Raw genomic sequence first — 24,081 nt, 5'->3', positions numbered from 1 at the left:
AAAATAGTCGGTTGGAATTTTCAGAATCGCACATAGGTGCGAAGTTACTCTGTGAGACCCGCATTCGAACAATCACATATGTGCGACGCTACTCCTTAACTTCCCAATGGAAACCTCGACAAGACTAAGGTTGTTTGCACCTTGTGCAATGCGGAATTAGTTTACTGTAGGAGTTCTTTCAGTCTTAAATACCACCTAAACGCAAAGCATCCCTTAGCTAATGCGGAATATGTCATAATTTGGGTAGCACACATATTCTGAATGCCTTCGGCGGAATTCAAATGTGCCATTTTAATCTAGATTAATTCCAAGATTACAGTTATTATCTAAATAAATAAAAAAATCTATACCCACCACTAGTTATAATTCAATTGTTGGTACAGCTATGTACAATTAAGTGAATTGTTTTTGTTAGTTAATTGCATTTTCTCCAATTGTCTGTTAATATGGCTTGGTTATTGTTCACCTGGTTTGATTTTTGAATCCTTGGGCCTAAGCGGCCTCTTGGGCATATGTTGTTAAGCACTTACAAAATAAAATATATTGACTCCTTCAGTATGTTGTTGTAATTTCTTTATTTGTTACCGTGATTACTCATATCCTCCGGCCCCTGACTTTGCCTCAGTTTCAAGAACCGGCCCCAGCTCCAAACTAATTAAAGAGCCCTGATGTAGGCTATCTGCATCTTGATCGGACTTGTATCCATTTAACACTGCAATGCCTTAGCTCACACGCTCGCGACTCATTGTCGCAAAGTATGACGTGTACAGCTAGTTGCAAGCATGCACGAGTCTCGGAGCTAGGAACAATGCGAGCCACTATTCTGCACAATACCGGACAAGCCGGAACTGGAAAGATGGCGCGGTCCGTTTTGCACTCTCGCTTGCCTCACTGCGCCATTGAGCACTTTTCATAGAAATGAATGGGGACGCCATCTTGAAAGAGAAGCCTGGCTGTGTATACTTGTATATACAGTACCAGTCAAAAGTTTGGACACATTAAATGGGAAAATGTGTCCAAACTTTTGACTGGTACTGTACGTGATGTGAACTACGTGATCCTTTGCCAACCTGTGTTTTGCTTGTGTGTGTGTGCATGTGTGTGTGTGTATGTGTGCGTATGTGTGTGTGCATGTATCTGTATCTGTATGTGTATGTGTATCTCTGTGTGTGTGTACAGTACCAGTCCAAATTTTGGAAACATGGGAAAATGTGTCCAAACTTTTGACTGGTACTTTAAGTCTATGGTGTGCTCAGGCCTTCGGCGAGCACAACCATTGTTCTCTCACACATTTTTTTCCTTTCCCCACCGCTAAGGATCCCTCAATATTTGCGCTACATAGACAACACCGGTGTCAAAAGGTTTGTGTTTTTTGCAATTGCGTTTCTTGCCTTTTTTTGCACAGGGAACTCAGTGCTAGCCTACGTCACAACGTCAGCACACGTGAGCAACGATGCATAAATACGACGTACTAGTGTACCAGGCAATTCAAGACTTGCATGTACAGTAAGAAATATCAAATTAAATAGTGTATTTAAACTCAAGCTTTTGTGGTGCGTTGTTGTCTTCAATGACTCAGCCAACACTTGTCAAAATAAATGTTTTTCATTTCCAGCGCATTCAAACAATCCCCTCAGTGAAGTTTGGCTAGCAACAGCAGCTAGGCTAGCTTGCTCATAGCACAATTCAACTTCTCCACGCAGGGCTCTACACTGAGACCAAAAAGTTGCTTTCGGCTTTTTACATATAATGATCGCTTCCAGCAAACTTCTTTTGAATTAGCCAGTTCCCCCTAAATAAATATCAAGCTTATTTGTTTGGGGGCATATTTTCAGTTAGCAGATGATACTGTTTGAATCGTGATTTCATCTGAAAAATACTGCCGGTGACAACGTTGTTAGAATAGCTTGTTTCAAAGGGGGTTCAGTTTGTTGCATAATGAACGGACCCATCTGCAACCGAGAAGGGAGAACACCCTACAATTTCCTCTGAAATTGTACTCTCTCTAGTTTACATGGTTCTTCATATGAAAATAATGAAGTATTATGTTTTTGTTATGATATTGTGGTTTTGTTGACTTCAGTTATCACAATTAATATATATACACCACGTCACTAGGAGGCGCTGATAACAACACAAGGATGCATGTGCATTAGAGGCGTAGGAGAGTCTACGAAAGTGGCTCATGTGTACGCTTAAATTCAGTTAATAATTGGTTACTAATTCATTACGTGTGTACAAGTCTGCTTCACATTACAGTCACACCATTACACTATATGCAACATAATGTCTAAATCGGGGGTCAGGTGGCTAAACGGTGAGGGAGTCGGGCTAGTAATCAGAAGGTTGCCGGATCGATTCCCCGCTGTGCCACATGATGTTGTGTCCTTGGGCAAGGCACTTCACCCTACTTGCTTCGGGGGGAATGTCCCTGTACTTACTGTAAGTCGCTCTGGATAAGAGCGTCTGCTAAATGACAAAATGTAATGTAATGTAAATCGACTACTTTGTATGGTGAGCTTGTAGTAAAACGTCAAAAGTATGGTTTGGAGTCTGTTAGCACAAACAGTTTAACTTATATTTAAAAAATAAAAGTTTATAGCCTGTTCTCCTATTCTAAAATGGCCACGACACTTGCGTACCACTATCAACAAACAGTAACTGTCATGTGCCAGTGGATGCACTGTCACGTACCACTGGCAGCGGAGGCACATACTACTAGCAACAGTACAGTACAGTTTCAGTTCTAACCGCTCTACAACTCTGTAAAATAGAAGTGGGCACCCCTCCGTTCTTCTGGTTAGCCGTGCTGCCACACAATCAGAATCAGATTAGTGCAGCCAGGACAGAAATGCTTGTGGCAAGCTAACTAGCTAGATAGAGCGAAGGGCAGTTTGTCAACGCTGAAAATTTAGCTTTAAAACAGCAAAAATCATATCTCTAAATGGAAAATGTTAGCTGTTTTCACAGCCCCATAGAGGAGACATTCGTGAACAGATTGACATAAACTTTAGGCTATGGCATTGAAGTTAAGGAGGGTATTCCAGAAAGCGGGTTTAACAAACTGTGAACCTAACCTTGAACTCTGAGTTGATTTACCCTAAACTGGGAAACTCTGACTTTTCGGTTCCAGAACAGCTGATTTTAATGAGTTAAATCCACTCGGAGTATGTGTACACTGAGTGTGAGCCGCGTGAGCTGCAGCCTGGCTGAAGGTAGATTGAGTAGCGGGGTGAATATCGAATGGGATGTGAGATGAGCAGTTATGTGACTGACACAGTAAATTTAGAACATTTGTATTCTCCAAATAAGTTAAAAGAAATGTTGAAGTCACTTATTGGAAAAAGGTTTTAGTTTGTTAAAGTGTTCAATAAATTGTAAAAGGAGGCTTTGACTGCATCCCTGTTGCTATGGTTACTTATTTAGACACAGGCTCATACTATGTACCCAACGCAATAATTTAAAACGGGGAACAGACAGTTTTACTGGAACTATTTAGTAGGTGTACATTATCACCTGATAACGGACACCCCTACAACCAATCAGAATCGAGTATTCACCCAGACCATGGTATAAACTCTAATAAAATTTCATTTTGCATATGCATGACCCTTTGGTGTCAGTTGTTTGAACAGGATTCCAAATAGGGTTTTATTGCAGCATGACATTTTAGCTGATTGTCATATTTCCATATAGAAAATACAAGTTTTACAGTACAATTCAAGTGCGTAGTGACTTAGTTAGTTGCTTAGTTCAGTATTAAGTATTCAAAATCTCTGTTTCTCCCACTTCCTGACAGTTAATTTAATGCCCATGAGTGAATCCAATGTATAAGAAACCTGTGTCTATATTGTATAGTTTTAATAACAAGGAATGCTGCTATAGGGACATTACTGACAATTATTTATTACTCTCTTATCTGTAGTGGATGGCATCTGAAACAACGCTGAGAAAACTGCTGATTGAATCACTAAGTAACAGAATGATGAAGAAAACTTTCATGAGCTGCTTTTGCACCACAAGTTACAGGAACTTGTACCACCCAGAACTACTTGTTCGAGAACCAGAAGGTTCAATTCAGTCCATTTGTACCACTGCAGAAACTTTAATCAGAATATTAGGAAAACTAGTCCGCCGATGTATGGACCATATATTTATAAACAAAATATAATATATTAAAATATAATTTATACAGTGAACATCTGCTAAATGACTAAATGTTAATGTAATTACATACTCAATATTTTCCAAATAACTTAAAAGCTTCCTGGCTATTTTCTCAAAATGGAACAAAAATGGAAACAATAAAATGGTTCAAATATAGTTTGGGCCATTTTATTTTCATTTATATTCATATATTGTCGCTAGACAAAACTGTTTGGGAGACATTACTCTACACAACTATAGAAAACAACTTGAGAACCAATTGTGACATGTCGTTATTCAAATGGTTGGTGCAATGAGACATACTTATCATATGATCCTGAAATCAAGGTCTGCGCCTCAAAAGGGTGAAACACCAATGTCTGAACCTGAAAGAGATTTGGGTTTACTGGTTGAGGTAGAGTTGTCACGGAACCAATATTTCAGTAGTGTACCAATACCAGTGACATTTCACGGTACTCAACACCATACCAAAGCAACACAATATTTACATGTATATATGTATATATAGCCTACTAAACAACTCTCATTTGTTGATAGTAACAGTCATCTACAATATCTAAGGCTGTAGCCTTCTCATGACAACAACAGAGCATTAATAACATCACAATGCATGTAGGCCTAAAGGCAAAATAAAGGTTGGCTCTAGTAGCTAGTGGCTCTCAAGTCTCACAAATTTGCTGTGAGACATATATTTTAATCTCACGCCAAACTTTTGATAAACTTGAGAGCCCTGAGCGGTGATGTTTGCTAATATTTGATTGACGATGTTCTCATTGTCATCTGCCTCACACTGAAGCTATTTCCATACATGGCTATTCCACTGTTCTTGTCGACAACTTTTAGTGGAGCCCCTGCAGCATTAGCCGTTTGTCTAGTGTTGCCAACTTAAAAACGTTGCTAGATTTAGCGACTTTTAGCAACTTCTCAGAGAGCCACTAGCAACTTCTGGTGAGATTCTTTTGGCAACCCTGTGCTTGTCAGCGTCCAACTGTGCAACCCGGTACTTTAGGAATTTGGGTATTGTACCGTTTTTTTGGGAGTACCAACTTGGTACCAGGGTACCGTTTTTTGTGACAACACTAGATTGAGGATATTGAAAGCCTTAATGGGGCTACAGAAAATGACATGGTTTCAATGTTCTCTCCCTATTCATCAAAGCTTTACTTGAATCACCTACCTTATCAGTATGCCTTCGTAGAGTTGTGGCTGGCTTGCATTGTACCAAGTCCCACAGAATGACTGTGTCATCAGCCGATCCACTGGCTAATATATTCCTGAGAGCGAGAGAATGCACGAAGCTAAATACAAACACTTACATTTTTACTGGACTATCGTAAAAAGCATCCCTTTTGCTATAAGTAAAAACACATTTTTGTGCCCCAATTTAGAAATCCATGAGGTACCCATCTTCCAGAATAGTGTCATAACTTGACCAATAATGTCATAATGTTTGGAAAGGTAAAACTTTAAAATGTGAAAATCAGTGATTGGATCCCAATATAAAAGGTCATGTGGGTGCAATTAAGTAAAAGTAAAAAAGTTAACATTTCTACTCTTAAATGTACTTAAATATGAAGGTTAACATTGTTCTTAGTTTCAAACCATTTTTGAGTACAGAAATTCCACAATATCAGGCAAGGCAAAGGAGACACTTCATTTAATTACCATCACCAGTGAGATAAAAAAGAACATTTCAATGAGGATTGAATTGACTGTTCTGCCTTCACTGCTCATAGGAATGAACAAGTTACCGGTTTCCCTATAAACCACAGCCAAATTCTCACAAGGTTAGAATTAGGGTTCCTCCATTAGGAGGACCCTATTGTTATTGGTGGTATTATTAGGTTTCCTCCGGTAGGACGAAACCTATTGTTTTTGTTAGTATTCCTATTATTAGGGTTCCTCCGGGAGGATACCTATTGTTTTTGTAAGTACATTTACATTTGCGCATTTAGCAGACGCTTTTATCCAAAGCGACTTCCAAGAGAGAGTTTTACAAAAGTGCATAGGACACTGATCATAACAATGAAATAGCCCCAAACATTGCGGGTAGCCAAACATGTAGCATACATTAGTATTCTTATTCTTAGTATATTTCTCCATGAAATTATATAATTCAATAGTTCAAAAAGTCCTCAACCCGATTTTTTTCAAATTCGGCCCAATGATAAAACAGGTCACTCACTACTCCCAGACCAATAATGGCCCACATACACCCATAGGTGGCGCTATAAGCCACGCCCAAAGTGTACGTGTTTTCCCCTGCGCCCCATTACTCCAAAATGCCTGAACATTGGTATTCATGCCTTATTTCTCATGGGGAACAAAAAAGCCTCAAGGACCCATAAGGTCTGCCATGATAGACTTTGCTGTACCTCTTTCCTGCCGGAGCATTCAAATATGGGAAAACAATTCCCATGGTTTCCGCCTTAATATATCCGCCGTCCAATCACCGATTCTATTTCTGAAAACTGCCAGATACTCATGACAACTTAAGCTCAAAGCACATATCATTTGTTAAGGGGTTAGTGGCAGGAGAAAAATAAATGTATCTCAGCAACGGCAGCCATTGTTTGCCGAGGCGGAGCCAGAGGATACCATGGGAGATTGCCTACAGTGTTAGATTTACCGCTTTAAATTGAAATCGGAGATATGAGTAAAGACAAGTTTCTTATGTGTTGTCAATATTGTCCATTAAAAGTCTAAACTTTTTACTTACGAAGAATTTGTTTGATTTATGTGATTTTAGCTGATTTATGTGAAACTTACAAAAACAACATTAACTAGCTAGATTACTTTAAGCTAAATGTACATACCTTGTTTGGCCAATTCGGTCGATTGTGGAAAAAAGTAAAACATGTTTTAGTTATGCAGAGGAGTATCCAGCCATAGCGCTAGCTAACTAATCACTACAATGGTCATAACTTTTAATCAAAAAATTATATTTCCAATCTGTCTTCTGTTCTACATTGCCCAAAGTTTTCCTTTATCTTGTAAGTGTTTGAAAATAAAGTTGTCTGATGGAGTATGGCGGACGGAGAAGATTTCTGTAAAAAATTGTTGCCTAAAATCTCCTTGATAATTGATGATTTGCCTTAAGTAATCATATATTTATCCACATCATAAAAATCCCCTAGTTCTTCTCGTCAATATGGTATAAACAGTTAAGGTGTATGATTTAATATGAAACTTCATAAAATAGGAATATGCATATGAATATCATATTTCTAGCCTGGGTGCCAGCCGAACTTAGCCCCGCCCACAATTTTTTGGGGTCGGGAAGTTCGGTCTGGCATTGCTCCGTTGGGGAAAAACTATGCGAGAACAAGAGCTGTTCATACCAATCAAATTGTTTGGGCTTTATATGATGATGGACAGATGATGACGTAATCAAAAACAATTTTGCGCTCAAATAATTGCCAAACATTTTGTGTGGAAATCCCTATCTGCATCACATCAAACCCATATGTCCTAGGTTTGGGCTAGAATATTTACAAGGTCTGGCTCCGTGCTTGATTAACACTCGGATCATCAAGCAGTCTCAAAAATTCTTAGCGGAAATTATAATTAGCGGAATAGCCTACATTCATGAAATTCATGAAAATCATGTGCCGCTAACAATTGTATGGCGCCAGGTCTGGAGGCCTGTTGTTCCGGGGATATAGCCTACTATTTAGTAAGATGGTCCGCCAGTTTTTATTTATTGGCCAAGTGGTCCTTTGTCTGAAAAAGTTTGAGAAACACTGATCTAGCAAGTTAGCTCGCATGGGCATTTCTCTCCCATCTGCAGCACTAAAAAGATATGGACAGATGAGGGAAAATTGTGCCCCGTTTTCGCTCATTTAATCCGATCAACCTCATAATCAGTTTCCAAATAGTTGAAACGTAGGCCTATATCTACGAATGTGTGGACTAAAATATACATAAAGAAACATTTTTTATTTCCGGCGCATTCAAACAAGCCCCTCAGTGAAGTTTGGCTATCAACAGCAGCAGTGACAGACCTTAGTTACAGGTGGGTGTGGGGGGGGGGGGGGGGGGGGGGGGGGGGGGGGTTGTAGGGCTTAATAGTCGTAGTCTATCTATCTTGCTTCCAAATGTTGTTTTCACAAACAGTCATTTGGAGCAGATAAACATCTAAAAACATGCAGGGCTACAGTAGACCCAGGGACCAGGATAAATGACCAGGATTGAGAGAGGCTGATATAAGAGAAACTGAAAAAGTTGAATGCACTTTTCCCTACTTACAACGTGGATAGACGGTGACATGAGCGCCGAGTCTTCAGACCAAGGATGTTGTTACTGTCAAATAACGCTTCCAGTAAACTTGTTATATTAACCAGTTTTCCAAAAATGTCAAGCTTATTTGTTTTTGGAGGCATATTTTCAGTTTGCAGATGGTATTGATGGAATAGGGATTCCAGTTGAGATACTGCCGGTGAAAACGTTAGAATCAGCTTGTTTCAAAGTGGGTTCATAATGAATGAATGCAATATGAGTACATGATAAAAAATATCACTAGGAGGGAAAAACCTCAGGGTGAGAGGGAAATATTACGGATAATGTGTGGGGAAAGCGAGCAGTAAGAGTGCATAACCTTCACACACTTCCTTTAGTATTGTGTTTCTTCACTTTCAAAAAGTAATTGTTGCTCTGTGTGTCTGTTCGGTGGTGATAGGAAGCGGCATGATTAAACTAGAGGGTACCATTTCTGGGGAAATTGTGGGGTGTGCTTGCATCCTTGCAGAAATGCGACCATTTGGTCTCTGTCTCGAGCCCTGCGTGGAGAAGCTGACCCCTTTAAATTGTACTACGAGCTAGCTAACTATTAGACTACTGCGGTGTGGGGATTGCAGGAGCTAACCAGTCAAAGGGCGTACAAAAATACAGGGTGTTGATATCACAGCCTTGACACATACCTAGCATGTTTGGCACCAACACAAACACCAGTTTTAAGGGTGGGAGAAAAGGCAGGCTAAGTTACTTATTATATGAAAACAAATTGGGACTTTTGATTTAAGTAAAGAGAGCGCCAAAGATGTTCTGTTGCCGTTTGGCTTCCTAGGTTGAACCATGATGGAATTTATTTTCTTACCAGTGTCTCGCATACAGCGTTGCAGTGAGATACACTGGTTTAAAACCACAGGTAATGATAATTTTACCAACAAATCTTTTACTTGTAATTTAATGTCATATTAAATCCCAAAAATTAATTTTTTAAAAAAAATGTACATGAAAATTAACTACATGCTCTTATGTTTCTTCCAATAGGGGTTATGCGGAGCGCTCAGCGTTCTAACCGGAAAACAGATGTAATCGTTTCCGCTTCTCACTTCTGTACACATCTGCAGCGGATCACCTACATCCAAATAACTTATATTGACAGGGAAGTTCAAGGATTTTATAAGTTGTATTACTCTCTACATTAGGCTAAGTGTGACAGGAATAAAGTGATGAGTTCATATAACGTTATAATAGCCTAACGTTAGACCGTTTCCCAGGAGGTAGCACTAACACTAGCTCTACACATTAACTACAACGTTGCAGTAGGCTACATAGCTACACAACTAGTGCTAAGTTATCAATGAAATATATGAATTCAGCAAATTAATTTAAGAAGCTCATTTTAATATTGTGTCATATCCATATCATTATTCTGGTTTCTATAGCTAGGACCTACCGTTCCTAGAAGGAATTACGTTTACTAGCCTACTACTAGGCCAAAACATTAAAGTTAGCAGGTGTATAAGATTACGCTACCGACAAAATTGACCTCTAAATAAATACTGTCACACTGGTAGTTGTTGCAGTTGCCAGATTGCCAAACACTGCATTCTTTGAGTCCACTTGGACTTGTACAGGTACAGTCTTCGTTTGACTGTTTTAATCGTCTGCGAGCAACAACAAAAAAAGGCTAAACTACTGATAGCATACAAGTCTCAACTAACTAGCTTACTGTCATGTTAGCTAACACAATCGCTACATCCGGTGCCATTAGCAAAAGCTACATAATACCTTCATAATTATGAATAAAGGAGGAGGCGTAAAACGTCGGGGCTCTGGAAGTCCGTTTGGCAATCCTGTGTACATGGGAAATTGTAATTAAGGGTAGCTCCTTTAAACACCGGCTATAGTAGGTGGCCTTTACTACGCTGTTTACCTCTAAAGCGGCCGGCCGGAAGTAGTTACATCTGTTTTGTAGAACCCGGAAGAATGTTGCGCATAACCCCTATTGGCACGTATTTGCTTTTCACAATGTATGCTTCATGTTTTGGCTACTTGCAATGTTTTTGGGGCCTTCTCGTTATTTATGATCATTGACCTATGTGAGTGGTGTGTCCCATGAGTACTCTACATGGTCACCCATGGGCAGTACGAAGCGTTTGCAAGCCGCACTCTATCTGCGGTCTCTCGAATCCGTCTTAGATCCAAGCTGCACTTGAAGTTTCCACATATATAACAAAACACATGCACTCTCGCACAGTTTTTGTGGTTTCCCAATTAAAATAAATGAATTAAAATTATAATAATAATACTGAAAACTACAAAATAACAAAATACAATAACTCAACAAAATAGATCAAATGTAACACATAAGCAATAGTGCAAGTCAAACGCAAGCCGCAATCTTTGTGGGAATACAAAGCAAATCTATGAAAACATTAATATAACTACTACAAGTTGTAAAGCCCATCTGAGATTAAAATTAGTTAAATGCTTTGGTAAAAAGGTAGGTTTTAAGCTGTCTTTTAAAAATGTCTAGCGTATTTGCTTCCCTGATATTTATGGGTAATTTGTTCCATAGTTTTGGGGCGTAATTGGCAAAGGCTGCATCACCAATCTTCTTATGACTGCTTCCGGTGAGCTCTAATAGGCCTGCATTTGATGATCGCAGTGTTCTAGCTGGTGTGTAGTTTATAAGAGAGTTAGCAATGTAGCTAGGTCCTTGTCCGTGTAGAGCTTTGTATGTGAGGAATAGGACCAATTCTGAAGGTAACAGGGAGCCAGTGTAAAGTAGCTAGGACAGGACTAATGTGTTCTCTCCTTTTAGTTTTGGTTAATAATCTAGCTGCAGAATTTTGAATGAGCTGTAGTCTTTCAGTGGTTTTCTTGGGAAGACCAGCGAAAAGTGCGTTACAGTAGTCCAGCTGGCTGGAAACTGGGTGCTACGGTCCATATTCTTTGGACAGGACTTCACAAAGGGTAGCCAAATATGAACATTTCAAAAACATGTTTAGAAAAAAAAATAATTACAAAATTATAAATCAACTAGCCACCAAGATCTAACATTGCTCCAGTTTACCAAATTAATTTAGTTGGCTAATAAATAAAACTAAGTAAATAAACTACTGACAAACAGGAGTATTTAAAAAAATATATATAAACCTTATTCTTTGAAATAGACAAACCTGATGAAAGTGCATTGATTGTCCTTGGGGTTTCAAAAGCCTAGAGAAGATACAATAAAGATGAAGGCAGTGACTCACCTGACCAGTTTGTTCCAGGATATGTCAAGTACTGCATCTGCATGGCCCTCAACTGGCTCTGCTGCAGACTAAAATAGACAGCATAAAAGTGTGTGCTATTATTGTGTCAATGTTTTACTCACGATGATCCTCAAATGTTGTCAATAATCTAGGATGTTAGCGTGGAAATTGACCTCTTCTGATTCTTTTCCATAGAAAATGACAGTGGCAAACTGAGTGTTCAGTGTTATATGTAACAAAATACCTTTTTGTTTTTCTTTTTCTTCTTTGCAGCCTTTTTGTTTCCAAGACTAAAGGCAGGCTCTAGGCAGTCCACCACATCTAGATCCCATACATCTATTTGGGGTGTCATGTTCCCAACAGCAGCATAGTTACCTATACAAACCCACAGGGTACCATGAGGCCAGCAGACACAAAAAGAACAATGAACAAGGCTATTTATTCAAATTAATAAAATAATCTATGACAGTAATGTTATCCTACGGTTGGTGTTTATAGTATTTTACAGAATCTAACATCCCATGATCCTGTAATCTGATACATTTTTGGCAGTCGCATTTAATACTTTAGGATAGTAGTCTGATCTATGAGCAACCATTCAGATCCACAATGCATTCCCATGCACCCAGTGTTGAAAAATGCAAATGGATCACTAAAAAAGACTGCATGGCAGTCTGTCCATGCATTTCTTCCCAAAAATGTAGATGGATTATTTGTGCCTACTGTAGATGACAAATAGTTACAGACTTAGTTAGTTGATTTTAAATATAAAGTAAACAATTAAAAAGTAAAATATGGGTGTTTATCTGACAAAAATCCACCTTTTAACACAATGAGCACAGAGCCGATTTTCCTTACTTACAGACTTAACACAGATCTTCAGACAGATGCTGTTACTGATACGTAATTATCGCTAGATGGCGCTTCTTGCACAGACCCAAAGTCAAGGTCGGAAAATGATCTTGCCTTCAATCTTTCAGTAAAATTGTATTTATTATAAGGGATGTTACACATATTGCGGGTCACACTGCAGTTAATCTATAAATGCGTAACCAGACATTATCAGCATTCTATTGTCATCTGACAATGATCACGTCATTGTCCCCAGTCAAAAAGTATAAACCCACAAGGGCATCTCTATCATTTTCTGATAGATCCACTTATCCAGGCAAAACATGTGAGAAGCCTGTTTGGAAATTCTGAGCAAGGCCTACTTGATGGGCGACATGTTGGGTGATGAATATTAACCAGACTGGATGCTTATTCGATATAACAGCCAATCACAATGACAAAACAGACAGTGACCTCAGGTGCGGGGCCTCAGACGTGCCCACCCACCCCAAAACGAAAAAAGTTCAAATATTTTGCGACATAGGTTTGCGCAATGTTGCCCTTGTTATCAACACCTGCCTGTCGATGAGTACACTTGATCTACATCTGCTAAATTCACCTCTCGCTCCTCGCGAGAGGCTCTGCATGGTGCTGGGAATTCACTTTATGCACACATTACTTCCACATATTGCATAAGCCAGGCAACAATTTCCGGTGGCTAACAGTTACGTTAGTTCTCTCACACACAAAGCAATTTTTTTACGAGCTGTTTGGGTGATCTTCCCAAAATGGCATGATTGTACATAGGATTCTATGTAGAGTAAATTGTAGATAGCTATCGCTAGCTAGCAAACTAACGTTCAATTTAGTTGGTACTTACCCAGACGTTCCTGTAATACTGACTCAACGAGAAAACAATGACTCACCACAGACTTTCTGGCATGATGCCTTTTTTATACCACCATCAGTTCAATATGTAATCAACTTCAATAAATATAACATTTAATGCATTAAACAATGATGAAGCATGATGAACAATGACACAAACCTACATAGCCAACGCTAAACTTATAGCTATATGGTCGTTTTTGATATCAAATGTTTAGGCTGATATACATACATCTCAATCTAAATGATACTAGTATAATTATCATAGCTACATAAAGGTTAGGAGTGTCATTTTGATGTAGTGGTGGATGAGGGAGCTGTCCTATTATGCGGCTTAAAGAGAACATTCTTTTGGGAAGAAGTCACATGGCGTGAACTTTGCGTTTTGCCGTGTTGGATCGATATGATCCATGTTCTACCTCTCGGGTTGCTTAAGAAGAGGGTGCACCTTCAATTATTGCATTTGACCTGAATTAGTCGGATTGCATAAACTAGAATTGGCCTTCATGGAACAGTTTTAGCCCCGACCGACTTGTTAGGTTAATTCAAGTTGGGTTTGGGACTTTAAGTCCATCTTTTTTGAGCTGCCTTTATGGAACAGGCTTCTGGCTTATTTCTTCCCAGAAATACTTATTAACTGTGTTATTAAAGCTAGTTTTGTTTTGAATGGCAACATACTGACGTTGCTAGTCCACAAATGCCGCATAGATTAGGGTTGAACCAATGATACCTACTAAAGATATGCAAGCTGAATTCCAACATGAAGGTATGTCAGTTCTGATTGCACCATCTGTCGCTATTTGAGCGAAAGTGGCCTTCATGGAAGATGACCCAGGAGGACTCAATTTTGAAAGTAAAACATAAAAAAGACAGACTAGAATTTACAAAAATGCACACACACAAATTGCCACAATCCTTCTGAGAGAATGTCCTTTGGACAGATGAGTCAAAACTGGAGCTTTTTGGCAAGTCATATCGGCCATAAGTCATATGTTCACAAAAGAAAAAATGAAGCTTTCAAAGAAAAGAACATCATACCTACAGTGAAACATTGGAGGAGACTCGGTTGTGTTTAGGGACTGCTTTGCTGAGCCTGGCACAGGGTGCCTTGAATTTGTGCAGGGCACAATGAAAACTATTAAGGCATTCTGGAGCATGGGTCCTCCGACAGGAAAATGACCCAAAACCCAAAGAACAAAACATTGGACTGTTCTGAAATGGTCTTCTATGAGTCCTTCTCTGAATCCTATCGAATATCTATGGAAAGAGCTACAACTTGCGGTCTGGAGAAAGCACCCATTAAATTTGAGACAACTAGAGCAGTTTGCTCAGGAAGAGTTTGCCAAACTACCTGTTAACAAGTGAAGAAGTCTCATTGAAAGCTACAGAAAACGTTGGATTGCAGTTGTTGCCTCTTAAGGTTATGCAACTAAATATTCAGTTGTGGGTCCCATCATTTTTGTCCATGCCATTTTCAATTGACCTATCGCAAAAGCCACGCCCCAAAACGGCTTTGACCAATCCTACCTTAGCTAACGGTCACTTCTTGAAGAAGCTCCGTCAAGCTTTTGGTCGTTAAGGTGCAAAAGGTTTAATTCAGAATCGTAGATTATTAACTTTAACATGACTCTGTAACAACCAATTACGAATTGATTTGCTTTAATCACTGAAGCAGTTTAACCATGACCCTCGACTACACGTCAAACTCAAGGCCCGCGGGACATTAATGGCTGTGTGCTGTTATTTTGAAGGGACAGCAAATTTACACTGTTATACAAGCTGTTCATTCACTACTTTACATTGTAGCAAAGTGTCATTTTTTCAGTGTTGTCACGGGAAAAGATATAATACCATATTTACAAAAATGTGAGGGGTGTACTCACTTTTGTAAGATACTGTAACTAACTTTACAAGCTTGCTTTTAAATGTTCTTGTGTTCTGTAATGCTGTTTGTGTCCAATGGCATTTCAGGTAAGGCCATTTAGGCAGGTAAGTTTAGGCCTCTCATTAGTCCAATATTTTCCAGAAGCTTGATTTCAAATGCTTAGTGTGTTTTGTAATGTATATTATGAATGCACATATTGCCTACCATTCATGGTAAAATGTATTTATTCATTGTATTAATTAATTCATAAATCTTTTGTATAACGTCATTTATGGGTATTTTTTTTTAAAAGCCAATCATGTCTCTGTAGGGCTGTTTTGGCAGCCCCTTTGTCACTGGTCACCCAGACACTCGTCTGGGACAGTCGTTGATTTACATGAATGCTAAAATGACAATCACACCTTAATGACACACCTCTGGAGAGGTGGTCTCAACAGTTGAAGAGGAAGGTGGACAGAGGAAGACTATGAAATTATCATTAAAAGTTGTGTTCTTGAAAATAAGGTTCTAAACAGCTTTTAATGTCATGTTTGATATGCTTTTGTTTCTTATTTTATGTATTACATGCTAGTAATAATTGTAATACTGTAACATGTACATGTACAGGGTTTACAGATTTGTGCCTGCAGCAGACCAACATGTGTTTAACATATTCCCCTGTCTTGCAAGGGAACCACTTGGTCTACTGTAACCTTGATTAATGATCCAATTTGAATTTGTATGCGTTTAGACTACTTTTCAGTCATGTGACCGGTGTCCCCATTTTAGTCAGGTTTGGGTGTATATAGGAAGAAGTGTTACCAATCACTTCGAGTTTTGTTTACGATACAGCTCCGGTGCGTTAGGCGCCTAGTCTTCATTGTGACATACCTTTGTTAACCAATGCTCTGAAGGTATGTTTTGTATTTGATGATATTTCATTATCATTGTATTGATTTTCTTACTATTTAGATAATAAACTATTATTGTGCATTTTGACGTTACTTGTTCTCTTTGAAACGTATCTATCAGGCTACGGCAGTGAAAACTTAGATCTAGTATGGTTGATGCGGCTAACTGATTATAAACATAGACTTTTGAGTAGGTTTTAACTTAAGGCCTCTGAGTCACTTACAGTGGATCTCCACGCTCCGAAGGAATTTACCGGGGCCTCTGAGTGATCGATTACATATCCTACTAGGTCTACTATGGTTAAATCTATATTATAGTAGAGATAAACGACTGTTTAGTGAACACGCATACTTTAGGGTCGGTGCTCTGATCAAGCAGACGATTTTTACCTACGTCAGAGTTTCATGTCATTAACTGTTTAGCGCTCAAGGTTACAGGTAACGCACTTGTGCACGTGTCTTAAAATTGGAGTCAGATATTAACGAGTCAATTATCTCCCTGAGAATCTAACCTAAGGTGAATTGTGGTTCCCAAGCCAGGGACAAACACCAAGCGTCTCTGGCCTTTCGATTCACCGACTACATCTCCTTGCATCTATCTCCTTAGTGATGATTACATTTCAGTTGAAGCACTACACACACACCTGTGCCAATAAACCCTTGTGGTCAAGCACCTCCTTGTCGCTCCAAGAAGCCGGTCGCATTTGTGATAGCCAGAGCTGCTGTTCAGGGCCTTCAACATGGAGGGTTTTAGCTGCAACTCTTATCTCAACAGGGGCTTTGTTTCTCAGACAACTAATCACATATTGACTCCCATCCCCGCCTCAACAACCAAACAATGTTCACAAAGCTATTGGGAAACCTCTTGAAGGGAACTGTTTTTGTAGTCTAGATGGAAATAGGGGTCCCGTCGCACCCCCCGGCTTTTTTTACGCCACCTGATTTTTTTAAATCCTTAAAGTGTTTATTTTCAGAATCTGCCAGCTACCAAGCTGAAATAATGTCTCAAAGGCTTCATTTTTAACCCTTTGCTGCACCCGACCGTATCCCGAAAAATAAAAACAAATGATATAGAAAGTGGCATAACATTTGAAGTTAACAACATACAGAGACAAATTAACAAATCTCCCATACAATTCTAATCCCAGGAATTTAATGGAATGGTTATTTTTGACATTTGACAACATATTGACCCTATTTCTGGACAAAAATAGCAAAAAATGGCCAAAGATGTGTAGAGGATCAACATTTTTTTTGTTCTCAAGCGCATTGGGTGATTTTTTTTTCACAACCTGTTTTTCTTTATCGTTCAAGTGTCTATTTTAAGATTAAATTGGGTACCAAGCTGAAATAATGTCCAAAATGCTTTATTTTTAACCCAGGGGTCAGCAACCCAAAATGTTGAAAGAGCCGAATTGGACCAAAAAAAAACAAAACAAATCTGTCTGGAGCCGCAAAAAAATTAAAAGCCTTATGTAAGCCTATAATGAAGGCAACACATGCTGTAAGTGTCTATATTTTCCATGCTTTATTCAGGGCTGCCAACTTTTGCAAAAACCTTGGAGTGAGATTTGGTATTTGGCCCCACTCGTTATTCGGGCGCGCCCCCCCGGCCCAGCTATCGGTAGCCTATCTGAGAAAACATTTTGGAAAAGACGGGCTATGGACCCAACCAACTCTATTTGGGAGGGGAGAACTCCCTCACATGGTACAACCCATGCAGAGGCTGATGTGTCAGAATGCGAAAAGTGTGTAGCCTACTTTAAGAGAAGATAATACAAACGTGACAAATGTAAACAACAAAGAATCCTCGACTGGCCCAAAAGTGAAGCTCGGCTGCAAATGTAGCATGCATTCCCTGGAAATGTCTTTCCACGTTGCTCTTTTTGTTATTTGACAACTTCTCATTACAAAGCAAACATTCAGGCAATCCTTCCGCATTGGCAATGAAAGCAAATGATTCGGTCCAAGAACTGTTGAATCCTCTGTTCTCCTCAGCTATCTTTCTCTTTCTCCCTTTGGGACCCATGGCCCATGACACACCCGCCGGTTTGTTTGCAACAGTCACCTGTCTGGCACTACGCCAAACTGAAAGAAACGTGTGTCGCAGGCTATGACGTAAATCTTTGTTGCCAGAACGAAGCAAAAGCAGACAGACGAAGCAGACAGAACAATATTCAAACATTTCTGTTATAATAATAAAAAATAAAAATAATCATAATAATTCATATTTTTGAAAAAGCTCCAGGGAGCCAATAGGGCGGCGCTAAAGAGCTCTGGAACCGCGGGTTGCCAACCCCTGTTTTAACCCTTCGCACTGCTGAGAAGGTGATTGGCTGCAATCTGCATTCCCTCGAGGACCTGCACACCACGAGGACCCTGAGGCAAGCGAGGAAGAAAGTGGCCGACTCCTCCCACCCTGGACACACCCTGTTTCAGTCACTCCCCTCCGGCAGAAGGCTGCGGTCCATCAGGACCAATACTTCACGCCACAAAAACATTTTTTCCCTTCCGCTGTTGGCCTCTTCAACAAGGCCAATGGTCCACATTGACTCTAAATGACTTCCTGCTTAAAACGCATTGCATTTACACAATTCTATCTTGTACATTTGAATCTTTTGAAATATTTGTATTTTTTGTATTTTCTTATTGTAATCTTATATTTTATTTTATGGCAACTTACATTTTATCGGACAATACACATATAGATAGGGGAATGTGTTACTTTCACCTTTGGAAAGAGCAACATGCAGAAAATAGTACAAACGATGAGTGATGACCGAACCACCTGTGTGTTGTTTTCCCTGTGCATTAAGTTGTGGATTGTGTACCGTTTAAGGACATGTTTTGGTGGTTACTATATTTGTATGGTCCAGCTCATGCATATAATGTCCATCTGAGAGACATGTTTCTCACTCATGCCTATCACTCTGTTGTGGACTGATGGTAGGATCCAAGCTCGATAGCTAATAAACAAAGTCAACTCTTTTTCATTGTGGTGCATTCCTTGGCCCATCCTCCGACAGAATATCATCTAACAATTGGCGTCACGAACAGTTAATCTTCTGCCAGAGACCAGGTGAGCAGATTTTGATTGTAATGATCAAATTATTATGTTGACTTTTGCTTACCTGGGGTGGATGGCTGCTTTGATAACGAATCTGGGCAATTTTTAAAGGGGACTTGGTGATTTCTGTACAGGAGAAAGGCGGGAAGCACGACTTTGAGGTAGTCTAGTGAATTAAGAGTAAATTGGCAAACTGTATCTTATCTCACTCGATGACTGCTTATTATTTGTAATATGAGAAGGCCTAAATAGTTGCTTGGGGAGCGAAGGACTACGGGACAGATACAGGACAAATACCGTAAGCAAGAATTAATTTGCTTGGCTTTAAAAATCGGTTAAGTTTGGTATCTGCGTAGATGCGGTGAAAGGCCGTTGTTTGTTGTCATGGTGACGTATGGACCGTAAAACCCTTTTTCCAATACTTGGTTAGAAGGTCAGTAATTTAAGGGCAGGATTCCCGGTACTGTAAAGTCCATTTAACAAGTCTCGTTGCTGGTTCGAACTATATAAAAACTTCGGTTAATGGTTGAAGATACGCCCGTGATTGGTAAAGCGTTGAAAGACACGTTATTTATGTGTAAGACTTGAGCAATGTTCCCCAAGGACTAAAAACGTATTATGATGAATTCCAGTAATTCAAGTGCAAAATTTCTGAGTATAAGACTATCTTCTTAAAAGATAGTTAAAGATTAAAGCTAAATACACAAATGAACGTAAAAAAAATAAAAGGTTTGACTTAGGATATTAGTTACTAACATTTTCTTTTACTAAACGTGCTTGCAAAACATGGGGTGCCTATCAAGTACGCCTGATGTGCCTATGCTAATTAAATTCAGGACAGACAAGGAGCAAGGAGAAACATACCATGTCAGAGTCACTAAAAACGGATATACATTTAAAACAAGTTCCAACTATAGATTTTGCTTGCAAGTTATTCGTTCCAAAGGAGTCCCTTTAGAAGGCAAAATGACTGAGGGAGATGTGCTCGAGGAGAGAATTGCCCCTCCCCACAAAAGCACATGGAACACGACCCCTCCAAGACCAAACATGGCACCACAGGCCACACACCAGACTGACACACTATTCGACTTGATGTGGGAGAAGTGACGCTGTATACAGCCATGGACTTGGACGTTGTTAAATGTATCATTAATGCTCCACGATTTCATTTTTAAGATGTACCATATGAAATACCGCAATTAAGTTTGAGTATAGCAGAAATGCATTCAAATTTTCTAATGGCATTCTTGAGCTTATTAAGTAAAGTGAATGCAACCATTATGTTTTCAGGATGGGATAGAGATCCACATACATCATGGATTTATTATTAGCATTTACATATCAACAATAGTATATTTGGACACGCCTTCAAAAGAGTTAAGTTGATTCAGCAGCTGTCTATAATGCAATAGTTAAAATAAGCACCTGGCACATTTCACTCCCATGCAACTCGACCTGTACGTTGATGTAGACTATATATTCTGGTTGCGGCCAGAAAAGAGACAGAATGTGTCTCAGATTCGAGAGCCCTGCTCGAACATGGCAACAGGTGGACACTGGGCCTCACTTGCTAAACTCCAATTTTGTCAAAAATCAATGAACTATCTGGGAATGTCGATTTCTGTCACAGGAAAGAGTGAACAGTATGAAGGACATTGTAAGACCAAGGAACAAAACGGAGATGTTTTTTTTTCGAGGATCGTTCTATTGCAGAAATGCGAGGGATTTCTGAATATGCGGTTCACGATGCAGAATTGCGCAAAGCCACATTCAAAGACTCTCCTTAAATCATTCAGTGGAATGAGGAAACGAGACATGCTTTTTGTCACATCAAGTATCTTGTGCACTGCACCTGCACTGGGATTACCTGACTACAGAATAACTTTTCACCTGTACGTTGCAGATAATGGTGAAACCGTTTCAACAAGTACGGGCACAGGAACATGGAAATGGAATTAGGCCAGTAGCCTACGGTAAAATATTGCCATTGATCGTCAAGGGCAAGGTTCCCGGGGATAAGAGCTGTAGCATCAGCTGCTGTGTGATGGTAAAGAAGGCACAAACTATAGTTCTTGGACATTTCATAGTATTACACACTTCACATATCGTGAACATTATTTTATTAAATATTACGACGCAACACATGACAAGCCAAAGACATAGCAGTTACGAACACATTTTGACAGGAATTCAAAAGGTTGACTATTTCCATGGCAAAACAAATCCAGCTGTGGATCTAAAAGATGTATATCACGGAACTGACTATTTTCATGATTGCATGGATGTTATTAAAACTCATCCAGTGTAAGGACAGAGTTGTAACGAAACTGTTTTGGAACATAGTGATTTTATCCTATTTTGAGATGGTTCAGCAGTGCGCCCAAATGATAAAACTATTCTTTCAGGATATTCCATAGTGGATAATGTAGGTAATTGTAACAAAGCTCATAGATCACTCGTTTCTTCTATTTAAGCTGCAGATGATAGAATCGAACATAGATTATATAGGTCCAATAGGAAGTGTTTAATGGAACATGCTATTTCTCGTTTTGAGATACCAAATGCGATACACTCTGACAATGGAACTTCTTTATGTCTAGAGTAATCTAATTGACAGTAAACTATTGACAGCTGCATTAGGGATTAATTGGACATGTCATATTTCTTATAACCCTCAAAGCTCAGAACAAATTGGATCATTAAGAAAAACTGGTAAAATTACATCAGACCAAACAGACAACCTGGATAGATGCCCTTTATAGGTGATTCTATTTATCAGAGCTATGGCTAATTCAGGTACAGGATTGGCCCCCCATGAAGTTTTAATGAATGATATTTTTCTTCTATGGACAATACACCAGCAAATGATTAACCTTGTTGCAGTAGACTCAACAAAATTAAGTGAAGCAGTTATGATCTTTTGTGTCTGACAATTATCAACAAGTAACAGATTCTCTTCCCACTCCAGTCGATCAGAGTATTCATAATTTTAAGACAGGTGATTATGTTTTGGTACGCAGTTTGAAAACAATGGCTCAGAAGGATCAGCCGAGGTCCGACTCAGGTTATTTTGGTGACCACAACAGCTGTTAAAGTTAAAGGCCAACCACAATGGATCCATGCGTTTCGACTATGACAAGCACATCCTATAGCAGATGTAGTATAGGACTTATGGAATGAAGCAGACAGAACATCAAAGGATGGGTAATATTTCACACCCCAGCATACATTTTTCATTATTATGAGTTTGGATATGGTGTTGTTTTGCTCTTTCTGTTTCACAATATAGAAGTGGAGACATTGGTGATAATACCGAGCGGTGAGCACCATGAGACCAGAAAAAAGATGGGGGATACTCCACAGAGAACTCAAATCAAGTTTGTGGTCGTGCGGAGCATCATCTCTCTTCTAACTCTGATCAGCATGTTTGTACACGTACAAAATAACGTTCCACCACCTACAAGTATTCTTGAAGTTAAAGTACAGAATCATATTCCTATGAATGAATCAGACATTGGCTTAAGCTACCCATTAATGACAACAGGGAGGTGTTAGTGCTATTGTGGGAGACAATTCATGTTGTACGTGTCTTCCGTCCGAATTGGAAAGTCTTGGTAATTTGTCGAAAGCTATTGACAACATTAGAGACATACAGGAGAATATTATTAGATCTAATCGAGATGCCAGAGTGTTAGGAGGATATTATAAGAATCAGACCTTGGATGTCGTAGCTAACGTGTTCAACGAAAATGTTCTACTGACATAGATAATGAGTTGCTTTTTCCCAATATTTTGTGCGCTAAGGGTGAAATCTTTGCAGTCCATTACCAACATGCTAAGTCATAACCACGGGCAATATAGCGGTTAACATCAAATATATTACAGGACGTTCTGATACTTCTTCTGAAGGTTCATTCCCATAAATAGATTCCATTGACAATGGTGATTAGGAAAGGTAGTGTTGCATGCCAAGCAATGTCTAATTATGAGTGCGAACTGAGTTGAACAGATGGAAGAGAGGAGAAGGAGAGAAAGAGAGGAGAAGGAGAGAAAGAGAGGAGAAGGAGAGGCCATACCTAAAGAGGAACTCAAGTTCGGCTGACCCTCGGATGAAGACATCCTCTTTCTTGAAAATTCATGCATCATTGACAATTGTGATGGGAATTCAAGTTGATTCCAGACTGATTTACAAGGCGCAGGCTTATCAGACATTTGTATAGAGATTTCATGTGTTGCAAAACGATTAAAATCAATTTACAGATATAGAAAAGAGGAGGGAACTGATATGCAGATTTTCTGTGTACAGAGAAGCTTGAGTCTCTTGCTGTGGTCAAGAGGTCACGCAGCAGGTCTCGGACAATACACATATAGATAGGGGAATGTGTTACTTTCACCTTTGGAAAGAGCAACATGCAGAAAATAGTACAAACGATGAGTGATGACCGAACCACCTGTGTGTTGTTTTCCCTGTGCATTAAGTTGTGGAATGTGTACCGATTAAGGACATGTTTTGGTGGTTACTATATTTGTATGGTCCAGCTCATGCATATAATGTCCATCTGAGAGACATGTTTCTCACTCATGCCTATCACTCTGTTGTGGACTGATGGTAGGATCCGAGCTCGATAGCTAATAAAAGTCAACTCTTTTTCATTGTGGTGCGTTCCTTGGCCCATCCTCCGACAGAATAGCATCTAACATGCATGAACACATGTATGTTAATACATGTGTACACGCTGAATATCAAAGTGAGAAATTGGCACGACGGTTACAAGGAGACAAAGACATCTCTCATTAACTCACATTCTCCATGGTGCAACACTGTGGGTGTATTCAGTCGAACCTCAAATACAGCTCTAGCATTAC

The 24,081-nt window shown here is 39.4% G+C and overlaps 1 protein-coding gene across 1 annotated transcript in view; it reads right to left on the bottom strand.

The window, feature by feature from the left end:
* Positions 1-24,081, bottom strand: part of pwp1 (PWP1 homolog, endonuclein) — a 75,493-nt gene that overhangs the window by 5,284 nt on the left and 46,128 nt on the right. Inside the window, exons 7-10 of the mRNA XM_047022625.1 lie at positions 11,899-12,029; positions 11,655-11,722; positions 5,345-5,441; positions 4,471-4,532 (exon numbers count right to left, since the gene is read on the bottom strand). Of these exons, the coding sequence (XP_046878581.1) occupies positions 4,471-4,532; positions 5,345-5,441; positions 11,655-11,722; positions 11,899-12,029 (358 nt within the window). The remainder of the gene's footprint in view (positions 1-4,470; positions 4,533-5,344; positions 5,442-11,654; positions 11,723-11,898; positions 12,030-24,081) is intronic.

Source organism: Hypomesus transpacificus, chromosome 7 (genome assembly GCF_021917145.1).
Source record: "Hypomesus transpacificus isolate Combined female chromosome 7, fHypTra1, whole genome shotgun sequence".
NCBI classification, from domain to species: Eukaryota; Metazoa; Chordata; class Actinopteri; order Osmeriformes; family Osmeridae; genus Hypomesus; species Hypomesus transpacificus.
Note: the sequence above shows the minus strand (reverse complement) of the source record. Positions and strands in the feature narration are given on the sequence as shown.